General features: G+C 39.4%; 1 protein-coding gene across 1 annotated transcript in view; it reads right to left on the bottom strand.

The window, feature by feature from the left end:
• MYOM1 (myomesin 1) overlaps positions 1-21,407 on the bottom strand; it is a 148,325-nt gene that overhangs the window by 14,090 nt on the left and 112,828 nt on the right. Inside the window, exons 23-29 of the mRNA XM_081252323.1 lie at positions 13,527-13,683; positions 11,428-11,534; positions 11,266-11,310; positions 6,092-6,228; positions 3,814-3,958; positions 2,995-3,054; positions 2,628-2,695 (exon numbers count right to left, since the gene is read on the bottom strand). Of these exons, the coding sequence (XP_081108449.1) occupies positions 2,628-2,695; positions 2,995-3,054; positions 3,814-3,958; positions 6,092-6,228; positions 11,266-11,310; positions 11,428-11,534; positions 13,527-13,683 (719 nt within the window). The remainder of the gene's footprint in view (positions 1-2,627; positions 2,696-2,994; positions 3,055-3,813; positions 3,959-6,091; positions 6,229-11,265; positions 11,311-11,427; positions 11,535-13,526; positions 13,684-21,407) is intronic.

Here is a 21,407-nt window from a genome sequence, read left to right as displayed (position 1 = left end):
TCAGTTAGCATCCATCAAGTATGGTTTAATAAATTAATTGCTTAGCAATTTTTAGGAAACTCATTTAGATCCAATATCCACACATTGTATCATAAATTTCAAATGGGCAAAATGACTTCATACGATTAAAGGGATTTTAAGCTTTATCTACAATGCTTGAACTTTCTATGAAGAAGAGTATATTCATGTATTTCTTGTGTCATTAAAATTATATGAAAAAGTAAAGACTTCATACAAATCAAGAAAACAATCTCAAAGACTCCACTACATAATTGGACAAATGTATGTATGATTTCCCAAAGAGGAAATATAATTACAGAACAAACAGATGAAGAAAATGTTTGATCTCATTAAAGACAAGGAAATGTAAGTTTCAAAAAAAAAGAAAAAAAATCTCAGCTAATACATTAACATAAGAACCAACACTGGTAACTGCAGTGAAACCAGAACACACAAACGTTCTTTATAAACCTGTAAACTGGTTCCTGGGTTGTAACTGTGTTTCTAGGCAACATTGCTTATGATAAACATGCCCCGCAGATGGGAAAGCTACCACTGGACTGGGTGGGACTAGAAATGGACTCCGTGGCTTTGGGCTTCCCTGAATATACTCTTGTTATTCGGACATGGTCCCTGCGGGGACCCTGGAAGCTCTGCTTGGGGTGTTGTTACAAGAGGTATTGGCCCCTTGGGGCACGAGGGATTTTTTTAAAGCCATGGCGTTTCCTGCACCTGCCCAAAGTGGATCTTGTCTCCTTGCACCTGAGCTGTCACCTGTGGGTGGTGAAGGGAGTGATTCCTGATGTGGACTCCTGCAGGACAGGAGTGCCCAGCATGGCCTTGTAGGCAAGCTGGGGTTCTTGTCCATATTCTTTTGAGTAGACTAGTTCCAAGTGGGGCCCATGGTAGTCTCAGAGTCTGAATGTTTGGCTGCACATACTCCATTAACTCTAATGCAATATGTAAATTGCTAAATGTACATAAATTGCTATAATAATGAAACAAAGAACTGTGGGAGGACAGAGGAAGGTTCGTTTTACCCAGACTGAGAAGGGGGAGGCCTTACAGAGGAGATGACTGAGTTGGGCCTTGAAAAAGGATGTGTCAGAGAAGCTGAAAGAAGGCCATTCGAAGTCATGAATACATAACAAACGAATATTCAGAACCTACTTCTAGGCTCCCGTGGTTGGTCAGGATCTGGGTAAGGGGCTGTTTCTCTTGAGGAAAACCATCAGAATAGGGCTGCAGAGCTCACTTCCCAGAAGCCTAGTGCAATAGGAAGCACAGAAAGAAGGACACACAGACGTGGGGGCCCCTGAGGAAGGGATGGTTTCTGGGGAGGAAAAAGTAAGTAGGGGCACGCAGCTGTGGACAGTCAGGAGGAGAGAGAGGTGCTGCGGGTTTTAGCTGCTGCCTGAGAAAGTGTTTTTCAAGAAGCTCTGCCATATCCTAAGAGGCTAAAATCCAGCACTGATTTTTCCTATACATTTCTGGTAGACCACCGTTTCTTTGAATTTATCAGATCTAGCAGAGACTGGAGTATTTGCGTTCTGGCTTTTATAATGACAACTACATGCAAAACCCCAAATCTGTGCATCTGCTTTGGAGTCACTGTCCACCATCACAGCCTTCACACTCCCACCTCATCCAGCAGTTCTTATCCAAAAACGTTTGATGACTCACGCAGCTGAACACCATACACTCAGGTACATGATAATTTAGAATGTGATGTGAAACTTTTTTTCCCTAAATGTTTCAAAGCCCTAATAAGATAATTGGTTGTGAGCTGCAAACTCTTTACCAAACCTCTCCCCTCAAGGGATCACAGGGGTTTCAGAACCAGCAGCAGAGCTGCCCAAAACTCGAAGGTACGGTTGTGCCAGTCACACAATTTAGATTTTAAAAATTGCCAAACTTCCATAGAAACACAGTGTGGCTGGAATGATTCTGGAATAGATCTACCACTTAGAATGCAACGAAGATGATGTGAGATTCTTCTGAGATTAATAATTGAAAAAGAGTTGGTGGGTGTGGTTAGTGAGGGACGAGCAGGCAGAGCACAGAGGCTTTTCAGGGCAGTGAAAATGCTCTGTATGATACTATAAGGACGGGTGCATGGTTTTACACGTTTGTCCAAACTCATGGAATGTACAACTCCAAGAGTGCACCCTAACGTAAGCTATGGATTTTGGGTAATGATGTGTCCATGTAGGTTCATCAGTTGTAACAAATGTACCACTTTGGTGGGAATGTTGATAATGAGCGAGGCTATGTGTATACAGGGACAGGGGTGTATGGGAAATCTCTGCACCTTCCCTTCAATTTTGCTGTGAACATAAAACTGCTCTAAAAAAAGTGGTCTTAACAAAGAAAAAAGGAGAGTCTGTCCTTATTAACTAGGGCATGAGTAATGAATAAAAACTATCATCTTGACTTCCCATATTTTTATGTTGTTTTATTTTAAATATTTCTTACCAACCAACAGTAACATTCAACAGTAAAGGCACATCACTTATCATTTTGGTGCAAATGGAGGAAATAAAAAGTTGATCTTCCTTTTCTTCTCACGTTCTATTTTATCTTTATTTCCCTTGTATCAAATTATTAGAAATTTATCTACTTCTTACCTTGCATTTCAATAGTACATTACATTCACCAGTCACTTCCCAGCTCAAATACTCAGCGAAATGTGGACCTATAAGATTTTAACAATATCAGCAATCAGCAATATTAATCATGAATGCAAAAATCCAAGCTCATTCTTAAATTCTAAGGTGATTTACATCTAAAGGGAAATTTTAAAAATTCAAGATTTAGTTTTTAAATATTTTAAATGGATACATATTTAGTAATAAATATTTTTTCAATTATTTTTATTAACCAGGGCATTATTAACATAAGCAATAATATTCATTTAATTTGTTATGGAAATAATCTTGGAATATTTTGTTCAAGAAATTGAAGCTTTTCTCTTTATTCACTGCCTATGTTTACCTTGTTTCCTGATAAATTCTTGACGCTGGAATTCAGCTTCTTTCTGGAGCTTTTTATAAACTGAAAATTGAAAAACGAGGAAATACGAAATTGAGTTGAGTGGTATAAATGTACATGCCAGTCACTGTGCTAAGTGATTTATATTCGTTGTTATAACACTCATACACCATGACCACCCTATTTGTTTTCAGTATTCATAGATGAAGAAAAAGGCTTAGAGAGGTTAAGAAACTTGTTCAAGGTCATGAAGTCAGGAAATAGTGAAATAGCTTTGGCTATTGCAAATGTAGAGACCTGGCCAGCCTTTCCATTGCTTTATTAAATACCACATTTTAAATCTTGGTGATTTCCACGCTGGCTTATGACAGCTGTCATACAACCTAGTTCTAACAGATAATCATCCATTAGATTTGGCATGCTCTACTCTTGCATATTTATCTTCTTCATTTAAGTAATTTAAAGTAGGTGCACATTATAAGATAGTATCATAGTTTGTTTCTGAGACATAATACTGTCTTGGTTGTATTGCAGTATCCTTCAATAGAGAATTTTAGTAATAAATACTTGTTTATATGTGAGATAATTTAAGAGCAGTCTTGCCTGTGGGCCAGTGATAACTTTGGTGTCCTTTTAAATTAACTTTCAATTCTATGAAATGAAATACTATGGAAAGTATTAATTGCAAATTGCACTTTGAACATTGGAATCTAATCAAGAAATAATTTTTACTTCCTCCCACGTGGTCACTTTCATGCAACGGCGTATTTGCATTGAAGGGAGTAGCAAAATCTTCCAGATAATGTTTCACAGAACCCTTACCATCGCCAATGAGAACAAGAGTAGAATGGCCAGTTGCTCTTCCATCCTGAACCTGGAAAGTATATGTGCCCTCATCCTCAGACTGCAGCATTTCCATAAACATCTCAATTATACCAGTGTTTCGGTCAATATGCATCTTATATTTCTTCAATGTGAAAAGTAAAAGAGAGAAATAAGTGAGATAGATAGGATGACAATAAGCCATATAAAATAAACACACAAACTCCAAAGTATCATAATTTAATAGTTTCTTGTTAACATTTTTTTAAGTGAGCAAAGTTTCAAAATCTTGTACACAGAAAAAGGAAAATATTATGTGGAATATATGACGTTGACCAGAACTGATTACTAAAAGTCTGACATTTTGTTTTTTAAACATAAACTTTTGTTACCCCAAATCACAAAATGTTATCGAAAAGTTGTTTTTAGATTCCCATTTTTCTTTCCAGATCATATTATTTTCAATTAACAGAATAATGCAACAACTATAAGCAACGTGAAAGAAGTGTTTGTCTCAATCATTGCTATACCCCTGGCATGTAGCACATGCATGGAATATAACAGCCAATTAATAAACATCTGCTGAATTAATATGTGCATAAAAATGCTTCTAAAGCATTGGAAGCGCATTTGCTCTTAATGAACAGAAATTGCCCTGCTAGACTGTGCTTATTTTATCATCTTCCTTAAGCAACTTTTTTTTTCAGTGTAAAGATAAGTCTTAGTCCTTGGGCTTACAAGCACAAGTTCCATAACAGATCTGAACTAATGAAGTTTTCCTATAAAATGTCACAGAATGAAGGCTCAGGTCTGGGATCAACTCTGTGGTGCAATTCATGCCCTGGAGTTTCCCCTGCAGGGAGCCAGTCTTCAACAGAGACTCCGTTTTGGATTAGCTTGCCCCATACCTTGGCTTGGGTCCCTCACTCCTACCCCTGAGAGTAACCCCCATAAACCACTTGAAGGAGAAACTCTATTTCAGACTCTCCTAGGGAACCTGACCTAAGACAGTAATTTCCACCCAGTGAAATAGTATGATTAGAACCAATTGCAATGACAATAAACTGCTCTTCAAGTTCTGTGTGTGTGTGTGTGTGTGTGCATGCACCACATGCAAGCGTGTGTGAACACATAAAGGGGAGTGCCTCTACACACACGAGTGTTCCCTCAATGGCTGTGGTGGCAGTGATGCCAACAAGGCTCTTCCTTCCTCTCCACTGGCCAGATGGTGATCACTGCAGTCGATGAGAACATTTTGAAAACAGGGAGGAGATGGGCCACAGTGGACCCATGTGTGACTTGTTCCTGCTCTGCACACAGTTACTACATGAGTTGAAAAGTAATATACTGCATATTCTTCTGCTATTCATGTTACTCATTCTCCCTCTAACTAAGGAATCCTCAAATATTAAAAAAAACACATTTTGATGAAAGAGGAACAGGTTGTTAATCATGGCCACAAACTACACCCCTCCCCCATCTTTTTAGTCTCCCATTTACACCCATGAGAAGGCAGGTATGAGACAGGACCCCTAAACCCAAGTTCTTCAGTACCACCAGGCACAAGCCTGATGCTGGCTCTACTGATGTCTGGGGAGGACAGCTAAAGTGCAGATGTTGTAACTCTATCTATAGAAACTATGTTTACATTAAAAGCAAAGAAACAGTAAATATGACATACATAATCACCTATGTAAATAATACACAAATTGATATACACACATAGAAGTATAGAAAAAGACCAAAAGTATATATTAATATGTATATCAAAAAGTTGTAAGAATTTGTGATTTGTCTTTTCTGAGTCTTTAAAGTTTTTTACAATAAGGATGAATTGCATTTTTAATCAGAAAAGCAATGAGTTTCTTTTTACATTTTTTTCTGAGCCATTAGAACGATTCTTCCATATGAAGAACCAAGACGCCACTGGAGTCTCTGATTTGAGTATCTGTGTTCAGGCAAGGGTGCTGGCCCCTCTGCCTTCAGTTTTTTTCATAGGTGACCAACTTCCTGATTTGCCTGAGACAGTTTTTGTTGATGACTGTTATGCTGGAAAAATTATTACTAGCATCTTCTTTCATTCTCAAAAGTATCCTAGTTTTGGATAGTATGATATAATCAATCTATATTTTCTTCCACACTTTTCACATGTGAAATGATTTAAACCCCCTCACCCCACGTCCAGTGGTTTTCATAACAACTTATCTGCATTCTAATAGGGGTTTCCCAGCACATTCTACAATGATATGTTTAGAAACATAAAAAGTGTAAAACCTACCGGCCCTTCAAAAATTTCCTTGTCATTAAATATGTAGTTGACTTTGGCGTTGCCAGACAGCTTCTCAGCCTGCATCCAAAACCGGACCTGGCCCTTCTCCAAAATTTCAACTGCCAACTCTGATTTAACTGGGACAGCTATGAAAATTAAAAATAAGAGTAGTAGTTATATTGGTAACCATTTGTACTGATACAGATTTTTCCAACAAATGAAAAACAATGGAAGTGATGATGTAGCACCTTGCTTCTTTCAGTGAGAGCATTGTAGGGGAAGTTTGATTTTGAGGGACAGTAGAACTGGGTTCTAACCTGACTGTCATAAATGTCTTAACTATAAATATGAGGAAGATGAACTGACCTCCCAGGGTCCTTCAGCTAACCTCTGTGACTCTCTACTGTGGCTTTGGTTAGCTTTATTTAGGGACGATAACAAAGTATGATGAAAAGAGTCTTGAGCTGGCCCCAGTAGTTCAAGGTCAGCTACTAACAAACTGTGATGTGAGGCAGTTCACTTCGCATCTCTGGGCCTCACTTGACTCATCTGTAAATGGATGGAATTGAACTGAATGTCCTAATTGACCAGGATATTTTCCTGCTCCAACATTCTATGATTTAATTACTTCAAAATATTTTGAAAAAGAGTTCAATTTGATTTTTTTCAACAATTTAACTCACTTTGGAGGTTTTTAAAAATGTTTTAAAAAATGAATCTTAAGAAAGAATTAATTTTGATTACATATATAAGATGAACCAGCTTGTTATTTAAACCCTATCCATCCCAATGGTATACCAGTTCATTTAAGTTCTTAGATCAAGCAAAATTTTTCAGATGCAAATAAGCAAGTCATTATCAAGAAGCTATATTAAAATATAGCATGGCTTGCTTCACATAGAAAGTAAGGAACCATGTGATATCTCTGATTTACACCTGTACCACTTAAGCCATTTGAACATGAGTGAAATTTTTAAAAAGTTGGCTGACATCTCTCAAAACCTGTTTCTAAATTTCTTGTAACTTGAAAATGTTTTCTACAAAGCCTCCTCCAAGCCAACAGATCTGTATCAGAGGTGGCTCCTGGGCATCCTTTGTGGAACAAGATGGTTGTTTCTCAAAGTTTTGTAGTCCTTTACTTCCATTAGGGGAAATCACCCTTTGCTTTCTCTCAACTATTCTTAAATATATCTCAAAATTTTAGCTATGCTACATTTTAAATTATAAGCTTTAATTATAAGCTTGGTATAAACTTGCATGAAATGTACATTAATGTTTTTTGTATTTATCCTAAAACTACCCTTTTCAAGCTTCAAGGGATGCCTTTCCTTTGCACTATTCCATATTCATTGTGAAACTCAGTTATAGAGTCATTCCATGCAGAGCTGAAAGGAGGCTCAGACATCATCTACTGAGGGTGTCCCCTGTGGACAGAGAAGGACCACACCTTGATCAAGGACAGTTATCTACCCCTAAAACCTTGTGTTCCTCACCTGCTAACATGGATATTATCTGCCTCACAAGGCCACCAAGAGTGAATATGGTACCAGAATACACTGAGCCACTGTGAATAATGACCGCTGCTCGAGCAAGGAGTTCTCTTTCTCCCCTGATTTTACTGATGACAAAACTCAGCCTCAGGGAAGCTTAGTAACATATCTGGGTAGCAGAGCTGAGACCAGGGTTGTTCCCTCTATTCTGTGATCTTATGGTCCTGGCCATCCACTCTGAAGAACACTAGTGGTTTTCCAGTAAGAGCAGATCAGCAACAGACCCCAGGGTGGTGAGAGCAGAGGCTAAGTTTTCTCCCTACAGGATGCTCCTGCTTGCTACAAGTTAAGTCTTGAGGGGAATAGAGAGTAGGATCTCTTCCAGAAACATGTGGAAATCTCACTCTAGGAAATCGAATACATGAGTGATGCAGTTACTAAGAAGCTCAGTGTGGCGGTGGTGGGGAGGGGACACACTCCCACGCTCTCCTGGAAACCTCCAGATCCCTTAATGTTCACGGTCCTCTCTGAGTAATGGGGCCATTGTCTGGGGAGCACTGGCCACCAGGATGCACACACAGAAACAGCCTATGTCCTGGTTAGTGTCAGACCACCTGGGCTTATGCCCAGGTACAAGCTGTGTACATCTGGTCTAATTACTTAACCTCTCTGTGCCTCACTTTCTTCATCTCTCAAATTAAATCACCATAGTAGTGACCTTTTTAAGGTCATTGTGGAGTTTGATGACATTCTGTTTAAGCACCCTATAAACAGCATATAATAGATTAATATTTTGGTGACTCTTCCTTCAGTTGTTTAAACAACACCCTACAACCACCAACTGTATGTTATATTTACACCTAAGAGGACATACCAGATAGATATAATTTATGTATACGTGCTTGTGTATGTCTGTATTCATAGAGTATAATATATACAAGTGGGATAATAACCAGTGTCTACAAATAAAAAGATATATTATGCAGGATGTTTTTGTTTCTGTTTTTTTTTTAGGTGAGAAGTGTACTTATTTAGGGAGATACACATTCCGTAGACAGAATGTGGTCCATCTCAAAAGGCGAGAGGCCTGCAGGATGTTGTTGATACTGAAGTATATCTCCCACCTTCCCCCCCATATACCTTGAATTTTATATATACACACACACACACACACACACACACACACACACACACACACACACACACACACACATTCAAATAAACTGCCTCTCTACACTGCAATTTAGTATCAGTACTGGCAACACAGACTAGGTTATTTTCTATTTTTAGCTTTATATATTTTTATTTTTTCCTTCTGCTCAGCCCTAAATTTCCTTAGGCTCTTTTCTCTGGCAGTTAATTTGCTCCAGCAAAATATCTGTCATTTGTAGGTTTAAGGCATATGTTGAGTGGTTTTCAAAATATTTTTGAAAACAGCTTAAAACAGGAGAATTTACTGTGCCAAGGGATAAAGGAACAGCACACTCTTTATTATACTCTGTAAGAGATGAGACCAGTTAAGACCTTACAAAATCTCAAGAAAATGGCTTATGTGTCAACATATACTAAAAGGAAGTGGGTATAAATTGAGAAATTGGATATGCTGCTTTGACCCTATCATCAGATCTCTGAAAATATTCATGCAGTGACCTGGCTGATCCAACAGTGGTTGTGGAGAGAAAAGTACTGGAGCTGTGATACTTTAAACATTGCTTCAACGGGTTCACGGGAGCTACCTCCGGTTGGGAGAGCCATACCTGCACATCAGCGTTTTTACCACATTTTTGGGTTCTCTCTGTGCCGACCCAAACGCCACACCTGATCTCTAATAGCAGGGTACCTGAGTCTGCTGCTGCCTCTTCTCCTAGAACCAACAGCTAAAGTGATTATGCTCACGCAGAGGAAAATATCTCAGCATAAATGACAGTGACAGCAGGCAATTACTATCGGCAAGTCCATGTGATCATTGAACTTCAGGGAGGCTGGGCACCTCCAATTCAACAGTAACACCCCAACTTCTCTCATCTCCATCCTTTAAGCTAAATGTAAATGTGTTTGGACCAGCTGTTGCCTAGACACTTTGTCAATGTTGACTGTCTGACTAACTAGATTAGATTAGTAGGTGCTGCTGTTTCTGTTTCACGTTGTAGACAGTGCGAGCATTCACAGGCTCCAGCTGTGCTCCGCACGGTGACCCTCTCCTCCACTCCCCTCTTCATGGCCCTGGGAACATGAAGGGAGGACATCAGTGTGACTGGCAGACAGCTCTTCTGCAAGTGGGTTTTTCTAGGTCACTCTTCTGTTTCAATTAACATTTATATTTTCCCTGAAGAGTTCAGGATTAACCAACACCCTGTTGATTGTCTCTCACAGCCCCTCTATGTCGTGGGTGCTGTGAACAATTACAACAGCCGTTCCTGGAAAAGAAACCAGGCAGTGGGGAAATTGGGATGAGGTGCTCAGGTTCACAGAGTACAGAACAAAGACAGGCCAGGCCAAACCTCTGCCTTCCATACAATTTTTAAAAGAATAACTTTTAAGACACTATTCTTGGTGTAACTTTTCCAGTTTGATGGTGAATAAGCTTACAGACGAGAAACAGTTCTCCCCTAGAATTCAGAAAGCCTGCTTTCTGCATTCACAATCCACAGGCACCCCACTGTGCTTTGTTGAATAAAGCTGGTTTTGAGAACATTCCAGCTGAGGCCAATAGTCACCAACACCCAGCCTCACCATCAAACATGCATTCCTTGGGAATGTGAGAGAGGTCAGACAACTAGTTTTAAGCAGTGTTTATTTTTTAATCACAGCTCTGCTGAGAATTTCAGGAAAGCTGTAGACCCTCGCCCTAGAAAAATGCACATCTACAAACACACGACCTTTTGCCTATAGTTTGGGGTCAGGGTATAGTTCCCTGGGTTCCTGAAACTCCTGTATTAGTGAAGAAGTTATATTTTAGGGATTGAAGAATGAAAAAAATTCCTGATTTAAAAGAATGAGTGATGCTATCACTCTGTGTTTTCAAACTCTAAGGTCTAACTTTCTGGATGCTTCACTACTTTGGCCAGTGGGTACCAATGGGCAAGAGATCCTATCAGGCCAGTGGAACTTTCTGAGTATCGTTTCAGACTTCTTTCTCTTCTGTTAGGTGTCAACTCTGGAATTTAATCTTTTATGTAGAAGGTGCTTCATTGAAGGGTTTTTAGATAGTTCATAGGGATTCCTTTTCTGATCAAGTCATCTTTACCTTATTTCCCAGGAGTTTAAAATGTTAGGTACTGTCTTTATTTAGAGGTATGGTTCTTCTATTAAATGTTAACATTAAATTGCTTAGGAAGAGATCAGTTTGCCTAAAAGACATACAAATTATTGTATCCAGGAGATATGTGTGTGTGTGTGTGTGTATAAAGTTCCAAAATATGTAGGCAAAAGGTGAAGAATGTAATTGGTCAGCTGTTATACCTATGTAACCCGATAGTGCTCTATGTAACAGAGCATGGGATGTATTTTCTATGTTAGTGTTCTTTGTATCTCTGGAGAACAATGACAAAGATAAAAGCAGCCCTTCGGAAAGTGCATCTGCAGCTACCAATATATGCTCCATTATATGTTCTCAAGAGCCTCTTCTCTTGATCCTGTCAGAAGTGTGTAAGTGGGATGGCTAAACTCTGTGAATGTATTGTGGACACTTACTCGGGAACTTGTGTTCTTGGCTGAGAGCAAGTAAACGTTTCAATTCTGTAGGGAGAAAAGGAGAACAATTAGAGCTTGAACTACTAAAACAAAAGTCACTTGATCCTGGAGAATCACTGAGAAGTCAAAGCAGACTCGTGAATGAACTGATTTTTCACTTACCTTCCTCATCTATCACGTAGCTTGCCGCTATTCCATCAGTGTCTGTTACATCGCAGGAGTAGATGCCCAAGTCTTCCATCCCGAGGTCTTTGAAGGTCATTTTCGTCCTTCAGAACAGAATAATTTTATAAGAAGAGAGGCCCTGTGGGGTCTGAGGACCTGCACCCTGCCTGGTCTCTAGGCATTTGCACGTCCACTCCCTTCACGTGGAGCACTTGCTCTGTCCCCCTTGCTGACCTAAAGCCCACTCATTCTTGCTGCTTCTGGGAAGACTTTCCTGACCTCCTTCTATGGGCTGATGGTGATGGGAGGGGGAGCTGGTACAAATCTCCCATCCCCAAGCTATGATGCACATCGATGCACATCCCAAATAAAGATATTTTTAGCTTATCAACCCTTGCTGGGCAGCCTGAAATTTCTCTTCTTCACAGGGCAGAACCTCCCGATGCCTCTCTTATGTCAACCCTGCACTTCCTGTTATGGAGGTTATCACATGGCATTGGTATTGCCTAGTTCATTAACTATATACCTCCACTGAATGCCTTTTGGGACGAGATCTGTTTTGTCCACTGCTGTGTCCTCCGCCCTCCATACCTTGTCTAGCACATAATATGTGCCTAATGAATACTTGTGGAACGAATGAATGAATGGTCAGTGGTCTAGTTCGCTTTGTTTTCTAACTTTGGTGAGTCACATTGCTGGTCAGGGTCTCAGATCACCCAAACATTTATAGGTTAGTCAAGGAAAAAAAATTTATAGTTTGATTGTCTTTCCTTTGACCAAAATTATGTTTCACTTCAAGGACCTTACAGCATAGTTACAGCAGAACGTCTTTTAATTATTAATATATTCAGTATTTCCTTGCTGTTTTCCAACAAAATTACTATTTCTTTCTTTTATTTTTGAGCTATATTGGGCTTTTGTAATAGAAATAATACTTAGGAATATTTTGCTTTACCAAATATAATCCAATCTGGTTGGCACTATAAAGATATGAAGCTTGATAAGTAAGGTGAAATAAAAAGAAATCTTGAGGCTGAAAGGAAGTAACAGATCATAAAATTAATCTCCTTCACTCGCTTCTATTTTACAGAAAAAGAAATCCAAGGTCCGTGTAATTAAAAGCTGCCCCAGGTCACACAGCCGGCTCCTGGTAGAGCTGGGACTAGAGCTCAGCTCTCCTGTGCTTCCCATACAGAGTTCTTTCCAGTACAGTATTGTGTCGCTCACAAGTGGTGGTGAAAAAAGCAGAACAGATTATACCCAATCCATTGAATTTACCATAACTTGAATCAGCAAGTTCTTCCTTAACCCCTCCCCATAAGCACCCTCACCATTACTTAAGATTTCAAAATTCTGTAGAATAATGAGAATCATCTTTGAAGTTCACTTTTATGCCAATTAAAGCTTTTCTTACATCATAAACGATGCCAACTAAAAACTGCTGCTCGCCATCTGCTTCTACAAGGATGAAGTCATTAGCCACTTCAGCCGCTGACCTTCAACACACCCTGAAAGGAGTTCAGGAATGGGGCCCTCTGTGCTCTGGAAAAACTGGCAGAACAGGCCTTCAGATAGCTAGGTATTTCTCAGGAGAAGATTTTTTGAGCCCAGTTTCTTGTATCTTCTCATATCTAGAAAAGCACTAAAATCATTAATGGAGACATCAGCTCCTTGTGACTAGCAGCAAGCTTCTGCCAAAACATGTGCTTTGACTGCACGTTTCCCCCTTCACCAAAATCACTTCTCTACTGACTTTCCTCCTAACCTTTTCGGAGCAGTTCCTCAGAGCTGACTGATGCTGTCTCCTGGGCTATTGTCCTCATTTTGACCCAAATAAAACTTAAGTCATAACTCTCACGTTGTGCATTTTTTTTTTCAGTCGACAGTGAGATACATATGAGAAAATACTTTAAATGGACTAATGTGAAAAGTATTTTATAAGGATTGTTATTTTCTAAGGTTTATACTGGTTATCACTTTTTACATTTCCAGTTATAAAATATTTGTGATTTCATTCTCTTATTTGAAATGGAAAGCGTACTTCATCCTCCTTTCATGAAAAGGAGACCCATAGTTAGGATTGAAACAGTGCGTACTTGTTGCCTTTGCTTTCAACCTCTAATCGTGGAGACTCCTCCGTGAGGACATAATCTTTGGACCAGGTGAACTCAGAACTTGGAGCCATCTGATCACATTCGAAGTTCAAGGAAATGACTCCATCATCATCCACATTTACAACAATCTCTTTGGTTCCTAGAAGATCAAAAACAAGGCACTGATAGTTCCTAGTAGAAGTCAATCACGTAATAATTCCTTACCTTGGGATCCTTTACTGTAGCCTTAAAGCAGGGCATTGAGCCTGTGCAAGCGAAAAGCCCCAACTGCTCGCTGCAACTGACAACCCTGCTACAATTTAACTTTTGTGTTGTGACAGAATTAAATGAATGTACCATGTTTCTTAGGTAGTGCTAACACCATGCACAGTACTGTTTGTTCACGGCTGAAGAAAATTGGTTGATGTGACCCGTGGGATAGTTACTGGAGTATGTTGACCATAATAAGAAGGACAAGGCAGCCTTGGGAGAAAGGAAAGTTGAATGGTCCTTATCAGGGCCTAATTCATGACTTTTGCTTCAGTATTACCCATATCTAACTAGTCATCAAGAAAGGATAGATAAGAGATAAAGAAACCAAAGGGAAATTGAAGGGGAGAAAGTAGAGGTAGTAAGAACTGCCTATATTCACATGTTCAAAGTTTGTAAATCATTTAAGAATGAAAAAAAAAACTCCATGGAAACAAGTTCTGCTGATCAGGTAATCATAAATTAATCTAAAGATGCCATTCTTGGGCCTCCCTGGTGGCGCAGTGGTTGAGAGTCCGCCTGCCGATGCAGGGGATACGGGTTCGTGCCCCGGTCTGGGAGGATCCCATATGCCGCGGAGCGGCTGGGCCCGTGAGCCATGGCCGCTGGGCCTGCGCATCCGGAGCCTGTGCTCCGCAACGGGAGAGGCCACAACAGTGAGAGGCCCGCATACCGCAAAAAAAAAAAATAATAAAAAAAAAAAAAAATAAAGATGCCATTCTAGATTAGAACAATAGAAACCTAGAAATGATTGTTATTGAACTTTATGGAAATGAATTTCAAGAGATTCAAATGTTTCAAGATTAGTTTTTGGATTTTAAAAGAAAACAATAAGTTAATGTTTTTTTGTTTTGTTTTGTTTTTTTGCGGTACGCGGAGCCTCTCACTCTTGTGGCCTCTCCCATTGCAGAGCACAGGGTCCGGACGTGCAGGCTCAGCGGCCATGGCTCACTGGCCCAGCCGCTCCGCGGCATGTGGGATCCTCCCGGACTGGGGCACGAACCCGCATCCCCTGCATCGGCAGGCAGACTCTCAACCACTGCACCACCAGGGAAGCCCTAAGTTAATGTTTTGAGGGATGTTTTTTGAGGGTTATAATAAATTACATCTGCATTCAATATAGCAATTCAAAGAGTGTGTATAGCATATAAAATGTTCACATCTCTGCCTAAATCCAATTTAAAAGGTAAAATGCTCTTCTCAAATTGCCATTCATTCAATTACCAGTCTACACTTAGTTTGTTTCCATACATTAGGAAAACTATATTTAATTTCAGAAAGGTATAGCTTTATTTTTTTTTAAGTGTAAAAAAAACCCTTTCAGTAGATACTTCCCAAGTGATGAAAGATTTTCTCTTCTAGATTGCATCATTCAATAAAACTTGTCAGGGGAAAAACAATTGCAAGACTCCTCCCAGGTGAAGAGCAAAACAAAACGAGTGCCTAAAGAGTGATTGGTGACATTAGGATGTTGGTTCCTAAGCCTGGAAGTTGGTCTAATTTGTGTCCTTATTGATAGTGTGTGCTTCAACTGTAAACCTCCAAAAAGTGATTTTTAACACATAGAAAACTTAGAGAAGACTAATTCTAGGAGATTTTTAAAAATTACTTTTTAAAAAATAAAGGGTTATTTTCACATTTGGCTATATAGATAAACAGAAATAAAGATCAATTAAAGATTTAATTTTTCCTAAGTGAAATGTCCCCCATGTATTACTTTTAAGGGTTGTGTCTACTCCATTGGAAGTCACAGACCATGTTCTATTTCTATTCCCAGTAACACATGACTAATCCTTACATTAGGATTAATGTATAACATTGTTGTATAACAAATAACGAACAAGTTATTTAAGAAAAGACTGACACTTAAGAATGCTGAGGTTTAGATGGTATTATAATACACAGTTAGCATAACTGAATCACAGAGAGTATAAATGGAAAATTTTCTGAATATCTGTATTGTTATAAAGAGGAAAGGAGAAGTAATGAAGTTGACTAAACCATTCTTGCTATTTACATAATATCTATTTTGGAGGCATGACAGATTGTTCATATTAATCATTCATTGGTTTATTTGTAATCTCTTTAAAAAGGAAGTGAATCATCCATATGCCTGCTGTTTATTATGTTGGAGGTATGACTTAAGTTTACAGCAGAAAAAAATATTGCTTAGCTTAAGAGTCTTGATTTTTATTAAAGTGAAAGATTTGACTTTTCTACAAAGGAGTCATAAAACGGAAAGCATATGAACAATATAATTAGCTTGGCTTTTCTCTCAATTACATGGATAACCTTTGTACCGTAACACTTCACTCATTTGGAATCTTGCCCAAGACCAAGAAGTAATGAAAACAAGTCTCTAAGAGCCAGTGCTGATGTGACAAAGTCCACGCACTAGTATTCTTGAACACTCACTGGTGAATTCCATAGACCGTCACTTGGAATCTCTACTTGGCTTGAGATGATTCTAACAAGCTTAATTGGTCAGTTTCTCTCAGTAGATTGAACCCAAAAAAGAGAGAAAAGTAAGAAGCCACTATCATCAGGAAAATGACAGCAGGAGAGGAAGCAGAAAACTAAAAAGCAGGCACAAAGACATTATTTAGTAGAGGGACAAACAGCTCCTCACCCCATAAGACGTCACTATATTGTAACACTGGGCAATAAATAAGGTGGATACTTATGGCTCTGAGTCATACAGAAAAAGGTAAATGAGATTAAGTATATTGCATCCAGGAAGTATGAAAGGTAGGTACTGAAATGTGTAATCTATTTTACGAGAATTTTCATCACAGAGTCTTAGAATGAAATTTTAAATAATTGATGCTCTAGCAGTAAATTCTCAGGTAAATGGAACTACTGGGTATTTAAAACAATACGTTTTTCAGGTTTCTGAATGACCAGATTTGGTCCCAAACCCATGCAACTTAGAGAATAGAAAAACCCTGCTCAGTTGCTGTCTCAATTGCCTCAGCTATTAAGAGAAGGATATAGAGCTGCCTCACTGAATTATTCTGGGCGATTAATTTTTGTAAAGTACTTGGAGATCTTTTGTGACAGTATGAGATGAAACAAAAGATGTTATTTTTAAGTCCCAGGCAATATGTGTGTTTCCACTTTAACCTATGAGTTTTACATCATTACTTTGTAGCTGGGTTCTAATGTAAAAAAATGTAATAATTTATACTTTTGGAAAACAACATGGTATTTTTTGAAAGTCTTAGATCAAAATTTGTGATTTGAAATTAAGTAATTGCCTGGAGGGGCAAAATAAAAAGTAGAAATTAGATGTAAAGTCAACTAGTATCTGAGTGTGCTCATCTGTGCAGCTTTCCTTGATTAATCATATCAAATCAGGACATGGTAGACAATAGCTGTAGTGGATAAAAGAGAAGCATGAACATTTCCTCAATTTATGCTCACATAATTGTGGCTATGATGGGTGCTATTTGTTGATTTATTTAAATAAAGGGAAAAAAATTAAAACTCTCTTCCATACTTCAGTTTTAAAAATCAAATACTCATTAAGATGAGTATTTGATTAATTTTCAGTTTTCAAAAAGTTGCACTGGTTGTTTATTTTATCAAGAACAGGGTTAAATTCTACAAGGGCAGGGCTATTGTCTTTCATATTCTCCATACATATTTACACATGCCAGGCCTGTGTAAATATGTATGGACTGAAAAAACAGATTCAAATGAGAAATGTCAGTTTAGAATTGCAATGTTTATTTTATTGGAACTAGTCTTATTAAAGCTTAAGCATAACACCAATATTTTGATAAACAGACAAGATTAAAAAAACACCCAACAAAGAAAACATTCTAGTCGCAGTGGGTTTCCTACTTATGCTCAGAATTTAAAGCTTGATCTCCTTCCTGACAAACAGTGATGCTGTCAACTGGCTGAAAGTGTCGCTCTGAAAGTGATCATAATCACAAGATTTTGAAAAGTAAAATTTACTGAAAATAATTGAAATACTAGTTTTCTAGGCATATTTCTTACGCTCCACAAAAATTCTCTTTAGAAAATAATGTTTAGTCAAAATAACTTACTATTACAAAGAAAGAACACAGTTTCAACTGTATAAATATAAAACAAGGTTATTGTCTTAAAATGATTATGGCAACAAGTTATAGCTTGTTCCCTATTTGTCACATGAATTACAATGTTAATTCTCTCATACTCTTTCAACATGGCTTTTCAAATTCAAATTCTGTTACTTTTCAGCTTTAATTAATTGGTTAACATAGTTCTTTGAATAAAAGTGTTTTTAGAGGGGCTTCCCTGGTGGCGCAGTGGTTGAGAGTCCACCTGCCAATGCAGGACCCACGGGTTCGAGCCCTGGTCTGGGATCCCACATGCCACGGAGCAGCTGGCCCCGTGAGCCACAATTACTGAGCCTGCGCGTCTGGAGCCTGTGCTCCGCAACAAGAGAGGCCGCGATAGTGAGAGGCCCGCGCACCGCGATGAGGAGTGGCCCCCACTTGCCACAACTAGAGAAAGCCCTCGCACAGAAACGAAGACCCAGCACAGCCATAAATTTTTTTAAAAAAGTGTTTTTAGATAGTGACTTAGTAAACCAAGTATTTTATAATAATATCTATAGTGGGAAATGGAATTGAAGTTGCCTTGGAAAAAAAGTAGACTCTTCCTGCATTCTGGGTTTATATATAGAGGAAGTCATTTTTGGAAAATACATACATTCATAGATTCCTCTTTGTGTAATAAAGAAGGTAATTATGTTAATCTAGAAAGGACATTTTTTCCACATATTAAAATCTAAGAGGAATTAATAGTGGCGTTCCTTAAATGAAGGGATCCTGGATACATCATGGGCAAAAAATTCTAGTGAGATTTTACAAAAGATACATGACACTGAAATGGATGATTCTTTTTATAAGTGCTCTAGGAGAACCAAGAGCAATGTAATGACAGCATTTCTAAGAGGCCCCAGGCTAGTCCACAACTACACCTGTGGAGATTAACCTGGTGCAGCGTCAGAGTGAAACAGGTGCAGCTACAACACCCTCAAATTTTCTTTTTAGAATGTCCCACAGCCTGAGTTTTTGCCAAGCACTGAGCTGCTGTCAATCCATGGTTGAACTCATAAATGTCTAAAGAGACACATTCACTAAATTTGACTAAAACATGAGCAGAATGGTTCTGATATTTAACAGGCAGGCAGCAAGTTTGATGTTCTGCTGTCAAAGTAATGGAATCCCTATGGATATTCTCATCTAGATGAAAGGCCATCTCACTTTCCCGCAGAGTTTTCTCAAAAACAACCTTTGAATCTATTCAAGAATATGAAGAATTCGGTTAAAAGCAGAGGAGATTTGGCTATAGAAAACGAAGGAGATAATTCTGGTCTGAAAAGGAATTAAGAAGAGTTGTCTCTAGTCAGCTGCCCCAACCCTAACAAATCCTTCATGAGGACATAGAGGAATAATGGATTGCTGGAATGGCATTTTAATGGTCCCTCCAGGCTTGCCACTACCCCCAGTAAGTGAATGGGTTAAAGTACGGCCCAGGGCTAAAATGAACTTTTTGGAAATTAACTCCAGCCCACTTTTCTCTCCCTTCCAAATAATGATTTTAAAAAAAGATAAAGGGCTTCCCTGCTGGCGCAGTGGTTGAGAGTCCGCCTGCCGATGCAGCGGACATGGGTTCGTGCCCTGGTCCGGGAAGATCCCACATGCCGTAGAGCGGCTGGGCCCGTGAGCCATGGCTGCTGAGCCTGCGCGTCCGGAGCCCGTGCTCCTCAACGGGAGAGGCCACAACGGTGAGAGGCCCGCGTACCGCAAAAAAAAAAAAAAAAAAAAAAAGATAAAATTTAAAAGTGGGAATTCATCTTCCCACACATTTCATAATCTGATGTGAGAATTTTATCACATAATTTAGTCTTTTATATCTGCGTTAATAGGTCACTTTTATAAGTTTTATTCTTTGTCCTTCTCCATGGTGTGCATGAGTGTGTGTGTGTGTGTGTGTGTGTGTGGTGTTTAAAAACACTGGAGAGTGGGACAGAACAGAAGCAGACAGAAGTGAACAAATGTAATCGGCTGCGTGTAACGCTGAGGTCCCCTATGTGGAAGACAGGACCGCTGGCTGACCCACCAGCGGTCCTGGTGCTACATCAGGGCCTCCACTGGGCCTCTCCCAACTCACCCTTCACAACCAGGGCGTTCATTACGAGATACTAGGGTTAGGTTTACACGCTGTGGCTGCAAAACAGAGTCACACTCTCTTGCCAAAACATGGTAGCCATTCATTATTTTTTTCATCTATACACCAGGTACTAGGCTATCGACATATAGAGAGAAAACAAAGTTCCTATTTTGAAGGAGCCCACAATCTAATGCACAGTTCATAAACCTTGAATTTCATACTTGAATTACCCAAGGAGTTAAACAAACAAACTAAAATGAACCTATGCCCAGGCTCAGCCCTGGAGACTCTGATTTAATTGGTCTGGAGTAGTCTAGAATGGAGTCAGAATTTTCAAAAAGTTCCTGGCATGATTCTAATGCAATGTACTGTCAAGGTTGAAAACTACTTTGCTAATGGGTGAAAGAGAGCAGATAGTGAGCAAATATAAGTGAAGTTTTCTAAATTAGCCAGTTGAGCTAATCTTTAATAGTCAGTCTGTCTTCCTGCTTCAGAATCCTTCAAAGCTCCACCTCAAGGCCACTGAGCATTCTCAGCCCTACCAGGTTCTATAACCGATCAATTTTCAGAAACTGGGATTGGTTAGTAGGTTGTCAACTCAATCCCAGCTCATTATTCCTTCTGGAGCCCCTTTCTTCTAACCTGCCTTGCTCTCGGTGAGAAGTCCTAACTTCCGATAACTCAGTTCCTGCTCGGAACTCTGCCTGGGTCTGGGTTCTCCTGCCCCTCACCTCAGTTCTCCTGCCTGCTGCTGGGTCTCAGGTAAGAACACCTGCAGCCTGTTCTGCCAGTTACTTGTTGCCCTCCAGATCACCTGCCACACCTTGGCAGGTCTCTCTCTTGCCTCCCGTCTGATCTGGTTCACTTTGTCTCCACCTACAGCCCAGACCTGATACAATCAACATAGATACTGTTTGAAAAATATCAAATATCAAGACTAGAAGTGCCTCTCATGTACCAACAAATCTACTCTAAATATTTTCCAGCTTATTCTTCTTACAGGCTTGTTTAGCTACTAGATTTTTCGGTAAGGCACGACACACTTAGTCCGTTTTGATCCTCATTACCAGCACGATCAGACTTTGCAGTAGTGGCTGAGCTACATCTGCTGGCATTTTCGTCAACTTCAAAGGGAAACCAGTCACCCTACTAACCCCAGTGGATTGGGTTAACTTTTAACTGGAATTCAAATTGCACTCGAGGTATCTTGTTAGGTGTATTTAAGGTTTGCTGTTACATGATAAGCTTTATTCTCTATCTGAAATTTTAGTAATGTGTTCCAAAAGGAGCGGTTCTGGGCTTCCCTGGTGGCGCAGTGGTTGAGAATCTGCCTGCCAATGCAGGGGACATGGGTTCAAGCCCTGGTCAGGGAAGATCCCACATGCCACGGAGCAACTAGGCCCGTGAGCCACAACTACTGAGCCTGCGCGTCTGGAGCCTGTG

This window comes from Mesoplodon bidens (assembly GCF_964165515.1).
Source record: "Mesoplodon bidens genome assembly, chromosome: 13".
In the NCBI taxonomy this organism is placed as follows: domain Eukaryota; kingdom Metazoa; phylum Chordata; class Mammalia; order Artiodactyla; family Ziphiidae; genus Mesoplodon; species Mesoplodon bidens.
This window is presented reverse-complemented; position numbering and strand designations above follow the sequence as displayed.